The sequence below is a fragment of the Furipterus horrens genome, unplaced genomic scaffold (genome assembly GCF_987537825.1).
Source record: "Furipterus horrens unplaced genomic scaffold, mFurHor1.1.pri manual_scaffold_3, whole genome shotgun sequence".
NCBI lineage: Eukaryota > Metazoa > Chordata > Mammalia > Chiroptera > Furipteridae > Furipterus > Furipterus horrens.
In genome coordinates, this window is record NW_028327173.1 from 155,657,448 (window position 1) to 155,675,186 (window position 17,739).

The following is a 17,739-nucleotide window of genomic DNA, read 5'->3' on the forward strand; positions in this document are numbered from 1 at the left end:
ATTTGGGAAATTCTTGTAAATGACAATGAAACAACAGTGCTCTCTTGCTCTGTTCCTGCCAGCTCATTACATACTTGAATTTTCAGGTACCCAGAAGGGACACCATTTTAGTTTTAATTTTTGAAAAGACTTCACTGCAATGCAGTTTATTATATCAGTTGGATATCTTTGGCAAGATAATGACAAGAAAACAGTTCAATATGCATATGCATTATCCCATTAGTCCTAGAAGTACTGCTATAACCTTAAAATAATTCTACGAAATAAAAACAAAAGCTAATTGTCAAAGAAAGCTAACATCTGTTTTTCACAAAGAAAAATTGACAGATTCATTTCCCACTTTGCTCATTTAAGAAGTCCTATCTTATTGAAATAGAATATAAATGAAAGAGCTTACAAATAAAAAATAATTAAATCCTACCTTTAAGCAGTGCAGTAAGTATGGCTACATCTATATCTTGATGTTCATCTGATCCAATGTGGAAAACAGTGATCTATTTAAAGATTAATTCATAATATTATGTCTTTATATTTTAAATTCTTTAAAAGATTATATTTAATTTTAGAGAGAAGGGAAGGGAGGGAGAGAGAGAAGGAGAGAAACATCAATTGGTAGCCTCTCCCACGCCCCGACTAGGAACCTGGCATGCAACCCAAGAGTGTGCCTTTCTTTACTGATATTCAACTGGTGACTTTTCGTTTTGTGGGACAACGCCCAACCGACTCACCCAAACCAGTCAGGGTTTACCTTTTATAAGCTAAGGCATAAGACACATAAAACAAAGTAATTTCAAACTACATGGAAAATATAATTGGGGGTGGTTGTGGTGGGTATTTTGGGGACAGAAATAAGGAACCAAAAACATGAAATTAAAAGGCTTTATTTGGTATCATTTACCAAATAAAATGGAAAGGACACTCAAAATGTTTGGTTTTATATTACATCCATTTTTTTACCTATCTTATATTTTTATTAGAGTAAGCAACTTAGGGACTGGGAAACCTATCTGGGAAAATACTACTTTACCTTCTACAGAGAGAACACTTATTCAATTCAAATAATTATGTGTCTCTTTGATGAGAAATGTTTTTTAAACTGGAAATTTCTTGAAATTATTTGAAATGAAACACCATTTCAGAGGTTTTTATGTAATAGCCTTTTTCATAAAGTAAAAGACTATTTTAATAACCCCAATGCAAATTTTTCAACTAACTTCATTTCCAAGCATAAATACATAAAAGAAAACAGCAAATCACCTACTACTTATAGAGTTGATAAAAGATTTTCGCTGCAAACTTAAGCCCATTTTAAATGACTGAAATTAAGCAGTACTAATCTTTAATTTGAGCACCCAAGAGTAAAATAGTTTAAGATTTTATTTCTAAATATATTTTAGAGAAGCCATTAACAATGCGTAGCATGCTTCCTTATCCCTAGACATAATCTGTTGAGGCCTAGTTATGAAACTTTTCCTAAAATAGAAGAGCAAATACATATATGTCTCGATACCATATAAAAACTATAATCCTTCTTCCATATCTTTCAGCTTCAATGAAACAATAGATGACAGCTTTACATGTTAAAAATGATTTAAAAATCTTAAAATCCAAAATATAATCAAAAGTTTTCATCAACTGAGAACGTGCTTTGAATTTTAAGGCTTATTCTACTACGATCTACTTACTAGCTCCTTTCTTTTCATGCATTCCATCAATGTTTGAAATAAATGAACTGCTTCACTCTGGCCAAAGTTAAATGTTTTTTTGATAGTTGAAATAATATCAGGTTCTGCTGCATCAGGAAGATTCCTAGAGTAAAGAGGAAACATTAACTTAATTCAATGGTTTCAATTTTCATTATTTGTTGATCTAATATGAAGTACAGGTGGACTGATGTAAGCCCTTTAAAACTACTGTATTAATAGTAAATACTTGAGCTGCAGTGAAATTTTCTCCTTCATGAGGCTGTCACTGTAAGTCATAAGGGGGGGATAAAATGGAATTATTTTTCTCTTTGAATTACTTTGAAATTTTTTTACAAGGCATATGTTTCAATATCAGTACTTAAATTTTTTATATAAAGATAATTTTAAGATGTTATGGTATATAAAGCAGTTTTTTACCAAGATGTCTTAAACATGAGAACATACACATTTTTACTGCTTTGTCTCAATAGGTATTATATTTTTATGGCTCAAAAATGTAATGATATAAAATACTCTAAAATATTAAAAAATGTGAAATTCATAATTAAAGTCTCCTTCCAACTGTCTTCCATCTGCCCAGTTTCATCTCAACTGCTTTCAAAGAACACTATTAGTCTGTATAACTTTCCAGGATCTCTTTCTATATATACAAATAATTATCCCTTCTTTTTTTTCTATATAAAAAGTAGAATATGCATGCTACTCTGCATTTTCCTTTTTCTGTATAATATATTGGTAATCTTCCATAATCTGGTACCTAGATACCAACCTTCAGCTGCAAATTATTCCACTGTACAGACACACCATAATTTATTTACCTAGTCCCTTCGATGTAAGTTCTGTTTTGTTCCAATCTTTTACCATTACAAAACAATGCCATAACAAGTAGCTTTATACATAGTATTCACATCTGTATAAGAACATCTGCAGAAATAATTCTCAGAAATGGAACTACTGGGTCAACAGATACGTGCTTCTGTATGTTTGACAGATCTTGCAAAATTGTCCTCTAAGAAGATTCGTACTTTTTCATCCATTCTAATAATGTGTCAGACAAGCCATTTCCTCGAGCCTTAACAAGATACTGTATTAAAGTTCAAACTGTCATGTTCATAACATATTGAAATGAATCTAATATTCTAAAACACCATAAGCCTCATACATAAAGTTATTAAAATTTTGTTGTAATCACTTACCCTCCTTCTTCTATTTGTTTATGAATATATGCTAGTAAGTCTGCAGCTCTCCCTGTTCCCTCACATACGACAACTGGAACAGGAGGACTTTCCTGAAGGTATTCTAGAACTGTGAGGATAACATTTGGCCCACCCTCAAATATAAGTGCCACCACAGGGACACCTTGACCAATTCCTAAAAAAAGTAAAAGATTAATGGAGATATTAGGCAAAATTAGTGACTTAATATTATTTTTTATTCAATCAAAACAAAATAAAAAGCCAATATAATTTATCTCAAAACTGTGTTGACTATTTTAAGCACTCAACATGATAACAGGTAGGCATGAATAAATCAAATACTGAATAAGCTACTTTTTCGTGGACTGAAAGTATGTTCTAAATGACAAAATTAGGGAATCCAATATATAATTAGATATACATTAGAATTATGTTTTTACTGAAAATTAAAATTATTTTATATATTTCACTAACTGAACTCTTGATAAGAAATGTATATCATTAATTTTAATAGTTAACTTCTTAATACTGTATCACTGAATTTCTAATATTTTTTTAAATTACCTTTTGTTTATTTATTTTTAGAGAGAGGGGAAAGGAAAAAGAGAGGGAGAGAAACATCATTGTGTGGTTGGCTCTCACTTGCGCCCCCAACTGGGGACCTGACGTGCAACCTAGTCATGTGTGCTGCCTGGGAATTCAATCAGCGACACTTGGCTCGCAGGCCAACGCTCAATCCACTGAGCCACAGCAACCAGGGCTTCTAATATGTTTTTATTATAAAACTCTACATGTCTGATTTCAAACATATGGAGACATTAATATAAAAATTAATGACAGACTCAACATTATATAAAAGGAACTGATTAATAATATTCAAGACTTCTACAAGAGTAACAGAAATAAATTTAGTGAAGAAAACCAATTTTTGTTTTTAACAGTAACATGCAAAGCAGTGAAAGAATTCAAAAGTAGGTTACTATAAGCATTCCTAATATGTATGACTCCATCATAATATGAATACACTTTTATAATTTTGAATTTCTATTTCACTTTGCATAGAGCTCATCTTCTTGATGTCTTAGGATTACAAAATTTCTTTTCAAAATAAAAATCTAGATGTTAAACCAAAATGTTTGACTATGGTTGAAAAGGAAGACCAGTATCAAGAATATCAACTTTTAAGACACAAATACCAAAGAGCAGTGATTCCCACTCATGTTATAAACTTAAGTAAGGTGATTCTTACTTTGCAATAAATATTTTTTTTCCTCTTTTCAATCTTGAATTTCAAAGCCATGCATTAGATTATATCACACATTAAGATTATTTCTGAATTCCTTGGGCTGCAATAGGATTACAATAGCAACAGAGTTTCCAATGAACTTTTGTGGCTTTGGTCTCAATATTTGAGTACCTTATTTGGCCTCAGACTTCTTTTCTTAGGTCACCTTATTTCATCTGAGTTCTGTCATTCTTGGTTGTTTTATGTTATCCTGCTACAAAATATTGGTTTGGCCAAAAAGTTCATTGGGTTTTTTCCATAGGATGGCTCTAGTAGCACTTAGTTGTCTTAAACTTCATTCAAAAAAATTTTGTTAAGATTGTATTGTGACAGCTGTCTATCAGCATTCATGTAAAAAAAACTTACCAAAATTGGTAAATATTTTGTAGCCATTCTAATATTGAAGATGGAAGAAGATATACAACATTTTTTTGTATATTCTGCTTTATTATTTCAAGAAAGGTAAAAACCTAACTGAAACGCAAAAAAAAAAAAAAGACTTGGAGAAGGTGGTATGACTGATTGAACGTGTCAAAAGTGGTTTGCAAGTTTTGTGCTGGAGATTTCTCACTGGACGATGCTCCAAGGTCAGACAGACCAGTTGAAGTTGATAGCAATCAAATCAAGACATTAATTGAGAACGATCAATGTTATACCATACGGGAAATAGTTGACATACTCAAAATATCCAAATCAATAAAGTTATTGGTGAAAATAAAAAATGTGTCTTTTTTTTTTTTTTTTGTACAGTTGGACCTCCATATCCATGGATTCCCACCATAGATAAAAATTACTAAAAAATGTGTCTTTTTATTTTACAAAAAAACTATACAGTGTTTGGCCAACCCAATAAAATGAGCACTTCAAAGAACATTCTCTCTTTTAAGAATGTTGCTGGCAAGTAATATAGCCCAGAAAATTTCAATAATAACAGATTTATAAATTCCCTTACTAGCATGAATTCTTTGCTGATTAATAGTTTTTTCAAGTTCTCTTCTCAGTCTGACTTCTGCCCCATACTTTCCAACAGTGCCATCATCCACCAATATGAAATGAGAATGCAGATTATTCAGAACATTCAATTTGCTCAGAGGGTTCAATAAGGTTTGATAAGGAGCAACCACCTAAACAATATCAAATATAAGAGTTAGTGGGAAGGATTAAATATAATGTAAAGTAAAAATAAACTTTAAAATAGTCTATAAAACAAAGAGGTAAAATTCCATTTACATATGGCACCAAATAGAAAGTGTCAAATATATCAAAAGCACAAGCATTTAAGCAGCTGAAGATTAATCAGTGATTAGCTGAATGATACAATTACATTTCGACTTTCACTGTAGAATATATAGTGTTTCATTATCACATACAAAAGCAGCAGCAGCAAATAAATAACATGAAGAAACAATTAGGTTAGTGAATAAAGAGCAATACATCAAGGACACTAAATAAAAGCAATCAAATGTCGTATTGCTATTTTTCTAGCCATAAATAGAATCTTTAAAATTGATCAATTTAGAAATTCCTTTTTAATAGTCTCTTGAAAAATATAATCAATTCATGTCTTTAACCTATTCAAATAAAACATTAGCATTTGATTACTATTTTTAGTGGCAATAAAATTAATTCTTAATGTCACAAAGTCATTAAAAATTTAATTACAAAGACTGGCATGATACAGAAAAGGTGTGAAATCCTTATACAAAAAGGCAGAGACCAAAATATACTAACAATGACAATTATTTTTATCTATTTATGCATTTTCAAAAGGATCAGAAGAACTCAGAAAAATATTTTTAAAGGTAAGTTGAAAATTATGCTGGGTTCACAAATATTTTAAGTTGACTCACAAGATCCTTGCTTTAATTTTATTTATATAAAAGTTCAAATACAAGAAATTTAAAAATAATTCTTACATCTCTCCCAACAAGATCATTTCTGTTTTCAATCACTCCCCATGGAGCTATTCCAATAGTGCAAATCTTTCGAGCTGATCTGGAAGCATGTTCTTTGAGGGCATCACCAACATGTTTGGCCACACCTATTCACACAAAATTTAATTCCCTTTATTTGAAAGTCTTCATTATGTTCAGAACGATTGTGTGCTCAATCTGTAACATTATAATTAGTGATATTTTTCTTTATGCACATAAGGTAAAAGGCAACAAGGTCCAAAAGATATACTTACAAAAAAAAAAAATACAAAGACCAAAAAGAAAAAATAACCCACAATGTCAAATCATACAACTGCATGAAACACATGTAAAACTAACTTTTACCCTGTTGTTATTCTTAGTTCTCTCTTAAGAGTTCTGATGTAAGTAACTATACTTTTTTGTTGTTGCTCTACACACCACCTTAAAAAATAAAAAGTGTGGTTTGGGACTAGAAACAACACACACACACCAAAACTACAAAAGATGTCCAACTGAATAAAAAACTGAGAGAATAGTAGAAAATACAACAGAAAAGAACACATAACCCCTCAGTATCACTTGCTATAAGCCAAATTCCATCCTCTCCAAAATTCCTATATTGCAATCCTAACCCCAGTACCTGTATGACGGTATTTGGAAATAGGTCCTTTAGAGAGGTTATTACAAAAAATGAGGTGGTTAGGATGGGCCCAGATCCAATCTAACAGGAGTCCTTATAGGCAGAAGAAATTGACCACAAAGAGACACCAGGATGTACTTGCACAGAAGAAAGACCATAAGAGAACACAGTGAGCAGGTGACCACCTAAAAGCCAAAGGCTCAGGAGGAACAGAACCTGATAACATCTTGGACCCACAAAACTATGAGAAAATTAATTTCTCATGTTCAAGCTAGCCTAATCTGGGATATTTTGTTGTGGCAGCCTTGGCAAATGACTGTATCACTCAATTTGATTTTTATAATGCATTGTGTATCATTCCCCACCTGAATACAGAAGTGGCATCTTAAATAGTCTTCCAATTGTTACCGAGCATGTTTGTTCTACTTACAAAACATTATCCAAGTTATCTTTGCTCTTCTCAACTATGCTTAATACCATCCCTTCTCATTTAGAGAAAAAGCCAAAGTGCTTAAAATGTACTACAAGGTCTTACACAAAGATCTGCTGATTGCCCCTGCTCTTCACCCCACCCTAAGCCACCACCGCTCACCCATAATTTTCCCACCTTCTCTTCTAGCAATTCTAGTTCATTCCACTCCAGCTATACTCGACCCTTGTTACTATTCTTACAAGACACTAGCTGTTTCTTCTTTAAATGTTCTGCCCCCTATTAACATCTTGCTCCATCATTTCCTACCATCTCTACTCAAATGTCACTTTATCAGTGAAACTCTCTCCACCTCCCCATCTCTCCTCTTCCATGTGCCTAACATATAGTTTATTAGTTCAACTTAGGTTGTATTTGTTTTTTTTCAATTATAGTTCACACTCAATTTTATTTTGTATTAGTTTCAGATGTAGAGCACAGTGGTTAGGTAGTCATATACTTTACAAAGTGGTCCCCTGAGATTTCCGGTACCCACCTGGTACCATACATAGTATTACAATATTATTGACTGTGCTGTACTTTACACACCCATGACTATTTTGTAACTACCAGTCTGTACTTCTCAGTCCCTTCTTCTTTTTCACCTAGTCCTAAAACCCCCTCCTCTCTGGCAACCATCATTCTGTTCTCTGTATCTATGAGTCTGTTTCTGTTTAATTGTTTGTTTGTACTGTTCTTTAGGCTCCACATATAAGTGAAATTTTATGGTATTTGTCTTTCTATGACTAACTTATCTCACTTAGCATTAACACATGCTGTTGCCAATGGTAAGATTTCATTCTTTTTTATGGCCGAGTAATATTTCATTGTATGTACATCGGCTTTATCCACTTATCTACTGACGGGTACTGGGGTTGCTTCCATATCTTGGCTATTGAAAATAACACTGCATTCCTTTGAATCAGTGTTTCAGGTTTCTTCAGATATATGCCCAGAAGTGGAATTGCTGTGTCATTAGGCTGTTCCATCTTAAATTTTTTGAGGGCTGTCCACACTGTTTCCATAGGGGATGCACCAGTCTGCACCCCCACATCAGTGCACTAGGGCTCCCTTTTCTCCACATCTTCACCAACACTTGTTTATGGATTTATTGATGATAGCCATTCTGACAGGTGCGAGGTGATACCTCATTGTGGTTTTATTTTGCATTTCTCTGATGATAACTGACGTTGAGCATCTTTTCATGTCTGTTGGCCATCTGTACGTCCTCTTTGGAGAAGTGCCTATTCAGGTCCTCTGCCCATTTTTAATTGCATTGTTTAATTTTTGGTGTTGAGGTGTCTGAATTCTCTGTAAAATTTGGATATTAACCCCTTATTGGATATATCATTGGAGAGTATCTTCTCCGATCAGTGAGTTGTCTTTTTGTTTTGTTGATGGCTTCCTTTGCTCTGCCAAAAGTTTTTAGTTTGTTGTAGTCCCATTTGTTTATTTTTTCTTTTGTTTCCCTTGCCTGAGTAGATATGTCAGAGAAAATGTTGCTAAGAAAAATGTCAGAGACTTTACTATGTCTTCTTCTAGTCTATGGTTTTGAGTCTTATTTTTAAATTTTTAATTTATTTTAAGTTTATTTTTACCTATGATATAAGCAGATAGATGGTCTAGTTGCATTTCTTTTGCATCTGTCCAACTTTCCCAACACCATTTATTTTTTTCCGTTAGTAGTAGTTTAATGTTATCACAATATTGTTTAAGAATCCAATGCTTCAATAAGCTGCTTGCATAGGGTATCTTTCTATTTGTTATATTTTGATCTTTAATTATTTGCTATAACAGCTATTCATGCAAATAATGATAACTGAATATCAAGTGCATAGGAAATACCTCTTTTTTTATGTACAAAAATCAGTATGAGAAAATTAACAATATTAAACTTTTTGAGAAAGAAAATGCATAGTCATTTCCTTTAAAAATGTTAATCTGGAAATCTTAGCATATTTTATTATAGATATATAAAGATACATAGTTATATAGACACTTGATGTTGTTTTTAGTATTTATTACTAGTGACTAAGTTATTTTTTCTTTATTTTTATTTAATTTGATTATACAATTTCAGAATTTGTTGATGGCTTCCTTTGCTGCGCAGAAACCTTTTAGTTCCTTGTAGTCCAATTTGTTTATTTTTTCTTCTGTTTCCCTTGCCCAAGGTGATATATCAGAAAAAAATATTACTCACAGAAACTAACATATTATACATTTAGTTATCTGTTGTCTGCATCTCCCCCACCGGAATGCAAGCTTGACAAAGGTAAATATTTTATTCATTTTGTGGAATGATATATTTTCAGCAGCCAAAAGAATGCTAAAAACACAATGAGTTCAAAAAACAGTTGTTGATAACGAATTAGGTATTTGTAAGCTAATTTACGTGTTAATTATTTTACTTTGGGTATTAAATTAATTTGCCTTCCTTTTATCTAACCTGTATATGGTATGTAATAGGGAAGACTTAGAATGAAAGATTATAGCATATTAAAATTTAATTCTTAAAGCTATTTCTTACTACTGCCTAGGCAACAGATTCTGTTCTTATATCAATTTACCAATAGCCAGAAGTGAAAGGAATAATATTGTACTTTGCTCTATAGTAGGGGACAACAAACCTTTTTGTAAAGGGCCAAATAATAAATGTTTCAGGATTTGCGGGACATAAAGTCTCTGTCACAACAATTCACGCCTGCTATTGTAGCACAAAAGTAGCCACAGAAAATACAAAATCAATAAACCTTTATTTAAAAAACAAGGAATGAATTTGATTTGGTCCATGGGCCATAGTCTGACAACGCCTGCTCTAAAGTGTAATATTTTCTTGAAGACTAAATGAAAACGAACTACTTTTATGGCTAACATTTATATCCAGGAGCTATAGATTACTTAACAGAAAAAGGAATATATTTATATTCAATGTAGACTATTGTTTCAAATACCTAATTAATATTATGAAACACTTTTAAACACACAATATAATTGTAATAATCATCACAGTACCTGTATTTACTCCTCCAGTTAAAACCCAGGCTCCGGTTGTAACTGCAGCTTTAATAAGACCCTTTCCAAGCAACTGTTTGATTCGTGGGTGAAGCTCAAATTTCTGCATGCCCCCATGTACAGAGATAACAAGTTTGGGTAATTCCATTTGCCATTCTTTAAGCAGAAGTTGCAAAATGACTTCAGTTTTGGTGTCGTATGATAGTCTGACATACTAAAAAGGATTTTTTAAAGAAAAAATAATGAATTATGTACATAGGTTTCGATAATATAACATTATACAACTTCAGAAAACTTTCATTTGAATCAGATTGTAATAAAATAGATTTCATATGCTAGTTTTAATATATTTTCACTTGTAGGAATTAGCAAGAGCAAATAATTTTAAATTTGGAAAATCGTTTTTTAAGAGCTACAGAAGTAGTGGCACTTAATTTTTAAACTTGAAGATTAGGACATAATTGCATTACTCTTTCTGTATATATGCACTCAATTACCATTCATCCAATTTACAAATGTATCCACCGTATTTATTAGCTTGTTTAACTATGAGTCTGTAGTGAATGAGAGGTATTATGTCTAGCTACAATGATGGAAAGAAAGAAAAAGGAAAAGAAAGATGAAAGGGAAAATGGAAGTTTCTACCACTCTTGCTATTAACAGAAGCATATACTGAATTATCTGTTTGAAAGTTTTGTCAATGATCTAGGCCATTTATAGTAGAACTGCGACTCTGCAATAAAACAGCAAAAATATTTTTAATAGAAATGATGGTTTCCCTCATTGGATTAATTGTAGATTCAATACACAAATTATTGAAAATAATAAATAAATTTTATTCAATTATTTCAAGGTGTTCAGATGGAGTCCCAATTTAATTTTTGAAAAGTCATTCTATAGAAAATAAACTATCACATCTATGGAATGACTTCCTCTGGTTTAAAAGATTTTTAAAATTCTATTTCTGTTAAGTGACATCACATAACTTACTTGCTATGACCACTCTTAATTCATTCACTTTGTCTAACACACCTATATGATTTAGCTCATTAGAAATCTGAAATATTCAGATGTTGGAAGAAAAGCATTTTTAATTATCTCTAAGAAAAGTTCTTTGCAAACCAATATATTGCCCATTCCTTCACAAAGATCAAACACAAGTGAAAAGAAATATCCTAAAATATCAGAATTCTTCAACACTAGGAAGACTCCAGAGTTCCTTAAGAACGCTTTGTAATAAGATATTTTCTATATTCCTTCTGTATTAGTTTAGTTCAACTCATTATTATATGTGGGTATATATAGTAAAGTTTGGAAAACAGTTTAAAGTTAATTTTTTTAAAATACTATATATGTGTATATATGTGTGTGCGTGTATATATATATATATACACGCACACACATATATATATACACACACACATATATGTATGTGTGTGTGCGTGTGTGTGTGTGTGTGTGTGTGTTAGGAATAAATAAGAAATTCCACTTCTGGAAATGATGAACTAGGTGGCTTTGAACTATCTCTGCCCTTGGACACTAAAGACACTAAAAAATAGATAAATAACATCTGCTTTGGTAGCATCAGAGAGCTACCAAGACAGTGAGAACTTTTGGAATAAGGAAGGATCCATGAGAATTTGAAAACTTGGAAACTTGGAGATGAGTCTACCATTTGGCACTACCTTCCCATCAAGACAAGAAGGCAGGCAGAACAACGTAAAGAGTAAAATGTTGTTAAATCTAAATTTAAAACAATACGTCTGGGGGGTTCAAAATAAAGAAAGAAATAAAATTCATACCAACAAAAGCACATAAGCCATAAGGGAAATAAATGCAGTTAGTTACAAGTATTCTCAAGTTTCTTGCATTGCCAGGAAACAGTAAAAGTACTAGTTTATAATAGCAAGTTAAAGTTTATTTTGTAGTGTTTATTACAAGAATAACATAAAAAATAGAAAAGGAATATATAAATAGCTAGCTAATAAGGAAGAAGAAAAATAATAAAAAATGATCCAAAAGACACAAGAAAGAAAAGGGAAACAGAAATAAGTTATAGTAGACAATATTTTAAAAAATTTGAAAAGAAACCCTTAATCATAAGGGAAGGTTAAAAGTAAAAGAAATGAAAAAATATTAGCTATACTGATTACTGAAAAAGCAAACTTTGTCAACAAAAATGACAAGAGATAAAAAACATTTTATAATGATAAAAGATTCAAATCACAAAGATATAACAATTCTTTATTTGTATGCACCTCTATAAAGAACTAAAAATCCATAAAGTAATGACCAATACTGATTTTCTGACAGCTTAATATAAACTGTCAGATAATAAGTGCAAATTATTTAGATAACAAGACGGATGAAGTAAAAAATCAAAGATGTGACATACCTTAGCTCTGTAGGAATGAGAACCCCCTTGAAAATTTATGACTCCATAAGCATCCGTTGGGCTCTGTTCCGTATGCTTTTCCACAGACCATTCCTCTAATGCCTGATTAAAATGTTCACCCAATTTCACATCTGAGTATTTCATGGCAAGACTTGCAGTAAAACAAGCATGTTGCTTGACCAAGCGACCACAAAAACACCTAATGAAAAACAATAAAATTTTTAAATGACTTATAAAAAATCAGTCAATAAAATACTAAATTAAAATGAATGAACCTATGACAGTATAAAAATAATCTGACCTTTTGATGTTAGGCTAGCTAAATACCTTCACTACAGCACTGAAATAGTATAAATACATTAGTATATGATGATGTAGGCATCTAAATTTAGTGAGCATCTACAAAATGCTGTATAGCCATAAAAGATAATATTCAAAAACAGAAATGAACCACTGATATAATAATATGGATGAATCTCAAAATCATCATGCTGAATTTTTTTTTTGGAAAAAGCTGGATGCAGCCAAAGAGTACGTATTTATATGATTCCATGTATACAGAATTCAAGAAAATGCAAATTAATCTATATCCTGACTACAATGATGATCTGGGGTCAGGGGCAGAAGGAGGGTTTGCATTCTATCTAGAAGCACTAACGGGACCACTATGTAGGAAGTAGAAACCCACTGGAGCTAGGCAATCTCACCGACTTGATAGAAAAAAAATCAATCTGAGTTTGTAGAAGCCAAGGGAGCTAGGGTTTGTGGAGCAGAAAACAAAAAGAGAAGAGAGCTACATGGAAAGAGGTCCAGATATATGCAGAGGGTCTCCTTAAGCATGAGCAAGAATAAACTACCCAAGGATATGTTAAGAACTGCTAGACAGCAGTAGGCCAAATAATTTGTAAAGTTCATAAAGGATAGGCAACAGTTTGTGTTCCTGCCAGCCAGAACGAAGAGATCTCACAATACAGAATGCCTCTAATAGGGTCTTCAGAAGAGTAACGCCTAATTAAAAAGGCTAAACAAGACCTAGAACTGCATGTGCCCTGGCAAAGTTTAAGAGCAAGACTTAAAAGGACCAAACTGATCCAAAGTAACTTAAATGTATGCTAAAATAAGTCCAAAACTCCCTAGTGAAATAAAACAAAATCCAGTACCCAAAACATAAAATTCAGTGTACAACAGCCATCAGAAATTACTAGGCATGCATAAAAGCAGAAAAATGTTAAGTGAAAAATATCACTAGTGAAGACCTTGAAAATCTATTTAAGGACAATAAAATTAGAAGAAAAGGACACTGAAACAACTATTATAAGTTCAAACTATTAAGAATATGCTTGGGAAAGTAGAGGATAAGGAAGGAACTGAAAAAGTTTTGCTTTAAAAAAAAAAAAAAGTCCAACCAGGACATCTGAAGATAATATCTGAAATGAAAATGTCATAGGCTGGGATTTATAACGTACTAGACACTACAGAACAATAAAACAGTAAACTTGAGGACACAGCCATAGAATCTATCCAAAATGAAACACTGAAAGAAAATACTGGGGGAACAAAAGGAATAAGAACATTAGTGACCTGTGGAATAATTTCAAGTAGCTCAACATACACATACTTCAAGTCCCAGAAAGGAGGGAGTGGAAATAAAAATGTAAAAACTATTTGACTGACAAATCTGGAGTTCAGTAAGAAATAAGCAAAATGAGCTTGAAGAAATCACACTAGGGCACTGCTGAAAGCCAGTGATGAAGAGAGAATCTTAAAAGCAGCCGAAGTACAAATGTCACATTACGTACAGAAAAAGTATATATGACAGTAGATATCCAATCAAAAAATGTGGAAGTCAAATAGTCACTGTTACATCTTTTAAGTACTAAAAGGAAAAAAACTCTATCAAATTAGAATCTTATAAAACTTGAACAAAACTATGAGCCAACATACTGATTTAACAGAAGTCTGTGGAACACTACCTAACAACAAAATAAAAATTCTCCTCGAATGCACAAGTATTCATCAAGATTGGCAATATTCTGAGTCTCAATATACTAAAAAGGATGGAAATCATACAAAGTATTTTCTTAGACAACAATGAAATTAAACTAGAAACCAATTAAAAAAACATTTATAAAGTTCTCAGGATTTAAAAATTGAATGGCACACGTTTAATTAACTCATAGATCAAAGAAAGTCACAAAAGAAACTAAAAACTATTTAGAACAAAATGACAAAAAAACTAATAATAAAACATATGAAATGTAGAGGGTACTGGCGAGGATAAATGGCAATAAAATTTTTTAAAAATATGACATGCAATTGTACAGTATTTAGAATAAAAATTTCAGTGTGTATTTGTATATATACTTTATAGTATAAAAATATTATACAGGGTAAAAATTTGTAGTATACAGTTTAAATTAGAAAAGACCTGCAGGCAATACTAAAGTTCTACCTAAAAACTAAAAAAAAGAGAAAGAAAGAAAAAACGAAACCCAAAGTAAGCAGATTAAAAAAAAGACAACACAATGAAACAGAAAAGAGAACAGTGAAGAAAAATCAATTAAAAAAAGCTTGCTCATTGAAAAGACCAACATAAATCAACATCCATTCATCATTCATTTTCAGAAAACTAGAAAAGGAGGGAATTTCAACACAGATATCACCATACTTATTAAATCTTAGCCATGAATACCAATATATTCTGAGTCTTTTGAGCTCCTTTAGCTAATTACCAAAGCTAGGGGTTGTCTTGGGGACTCTTGACAAAAATGGACATAATATATGATGTAATTGTTTTCCATCACTGAACAGGAGGAAGCATGGAACTTTGATCCTTGAAATGAGGGAAATACATGAGGTGATTCTCCTGGTCGCACCAGCCTGTGGCAATTTCTCAACTATTTGCACAGAGGCAATGCTCAGGGAGAAAAGGGCATGGTGAATGAGCTATGAGCAAGGAGGCAGAAAACAGAATTTCAGGCAGGTGGAACAGCTGAAATTTTAAGTGTAGCAGAGAAGAGAGCTATACAGAGAGACACACACACAAACTTGCATGAGAATTCACCATGGGTTCTTAGCTGTTCACCGAGCTTTATCTATGTCAGGCAAGACTCTGTGACACTTAGAAGAAATCACCTGCTATGTGTCTGAGAATGGAGTTATGAAGAGCTAGGAGAAATTGTAGTTTTAGTTCAGAGTGAGAATATATTACCTAGCATCTTGTGCATTCAGCTAAGGCTTTCTATATCTTAGGCACAATATCTATATCCTAGCACTAAGTTTATAATAAAAAAATAGAGCTGCCCCAACAAAAATCAAGACTAATGAGACCAAAAAATAAAAAAATTAATAATTTAATCACGTCAGAACAAAACTGAACACCCTTTAAAAGAAGATAACATAGTCTAGAACCCCTAAAGGGAATCATGCACAACAGTCACAGCATACAATAAAAAATTACTAGACAGATGAAAAAGAAAATGTGACTCATAACAGGATCCAAGATGGCAACAGAGTAGGTGGAAGTTACACTCACCTCCCCCAGGACTAAACCAGAATTAAAACTAAATCATACAACAATCAGCCTGAATAACCAATTGAAGAATAGCTGAACACAATTCTTTTTTTAAAAAAGATTTTATTTACTTATTTTTAGAGAGAGGGGAAGGGAGGGAGAAAGAGGAGAGAAACATCAATGTGTGGTTGCTTATTGCATGCCCCCAACTGGTGACCTGGCCCGCAACCCAGGCATGTGACCTGACTGGGAATTGAACCGGCGACCCTTTGGTTTGCAGACCAGTGCTCAACCCGCTGAGCAACACCAGCCAAGGCTGAACACAGATCTTATAACCAAGGATTTACAGAAGATCGAGACTGGCAGGAAGGGCAAAGACATGAAAAGGGCTGGCCTTGAACAGGAGGGATATCTCAGGTTCAAAGGTACCCCCCTGAGGAGTGAGGGGTCTCAACTCCACACTGGGCAGCTCAGAGGAGCATCAATGCTTGAAAGAGGAGCCTGAATAAATCTGACTATGAAAAGCAGTCAGGACATGTCCCCATGGAGAGATGGGAGTTTGCTAGAAATCCAAGTGTCCTCTTAAAGGGCCAACACACAAAATCTTGTTTGCTGCCACATTCACCCTGGGCTCTGGTGGAAGGAAGGGGACTCAAGAGTGAACTGGAGTCACACAGGCAAAGATTGGTTTATACAGCTTTAGGAAAGGCTGAGGGGACAGCGGTTAAGGTCGTTGTGCTGAGTCTCTCTCCCACATTACCCAAAGATGCCTGTTCCTCACCTGAGCACTCCCCTCCACACAGTATCAGCCTTGGGGAATGCACTAGCCCATCCTCCCGACTCCTGGGATAAGCAGAGACACCCACAAACTGTGGATTCCTTTGTAGCTCAAAACAGGTAGCCCAAGGCTGATAACCAGCAGTGTCTGAAATTGACATGCACCAGAATCCCTCCCAAGAGGTCCCAGAACGAATAAACATCAGAGCATGACCCAGTTAGCTCCACAAGACACACACCGAAAAAACAAAGCTTGACAGGCACCAGACTCTGCTGGGTCAAATTCTACTTCATGGGCTCAGGTCCTGCACAGCAGCTTGTACACTGTGTTTAGTGTCAATCCTCAGTCAGCCAGCCAGCCTGAGGGTTAACCCCACCAACAGACTGACTAACAGCAAACAACACTCAACTGCAAAGAGAGGAGCTCAAACAATCTGCACAGGAACATTCCTGGAGCACCTACTGAAGTGATCAGAAAGTCTATCACCAAGCCCCACAGAACACCTACTATATAAGGCCACCATAGGAAGACTAAGACATAACGATCTACCTAATACACAGAAACAAATACAAAGAGGCAGTCAAAATGGGGAGACAAACTTATTCCTGTTCTCAAGAGAAATGCTTTCAGTTTTCCGCTGTTAAGTGTCATGTTGGCTGTGGGTTTGTAATATATAGCTTTTATTATGTTAAGGTTGTTCCCTCTATTCCCACTTTGCTGAGTGTTTTTTTTTTTTTTTTTATAAATGTGTGCTGGATTTTGTCAAATGTTTTTTCTGCATCTATTGACATGATAATATTATTTTTATCCTTCATTTTGTTCATGTGA

General features: G+C 33.4%; 2 protein-coding genes across 2 annotated transcripts in view; both read right to left on the reverse strand.

The window, feature by feature from the left end:
- Positions 1 to 10,333, reverse strand: part of TRPM7 (transient receptor potential cation channel subfamily M member 7) — an 82,638-nt gene extending 72,305 nt beyond the window's left edge. The window contains exons 1-6 of the mRNA XM_090268347.1: positions 10,225 to 10,333; positions 6,104 to 6,228; positions 5,140 to 5,311; positions 2,903 to 3,077; positions 1,686 to 1,809; positions 422 to 494 (exon numbers count right to left, since the gene is read on the reverse strand). Coding sequence (XP_090124473.1) covers positions 422 to 494; positions 1,686 to 1,809; positions 2,903 to 3,077; positions 5,140 to 5,311; positions 6,104 to 6,228; positions 10,225 to 10,333 — 778 coding nt within the window. The remainder of the gene's footprint in view (positions 1 to 421; positions 495 to 1,685; positions 1,810 to 2,902; positions 3,078 to 5,139; positions 5,312 to 6,103; positions 6,229 to 10,224) is intronic.
- Positions 10,334 to 12,675: 2,342 nt separating this feature from the next.
- Positions 12,676 to 17,739, reverse strand: part of LOC150016473 (uncharacterized) — a 35,714-nt gene continuing 30,650 nt past the window's right edge. The window contains exon 4 of the mRNA XM_090270593.1: positions 12,676 to 12,818. Within this exon, the coding sequence (XP_090126719.1) occupies positions 12,735 to 12,818 (84 nt within the window). The 3' untranslated portion in view covers positions 12,676 to 12,734. The remainder of the gene's footprint in view (positions 12,819 to 17,739) is intronic.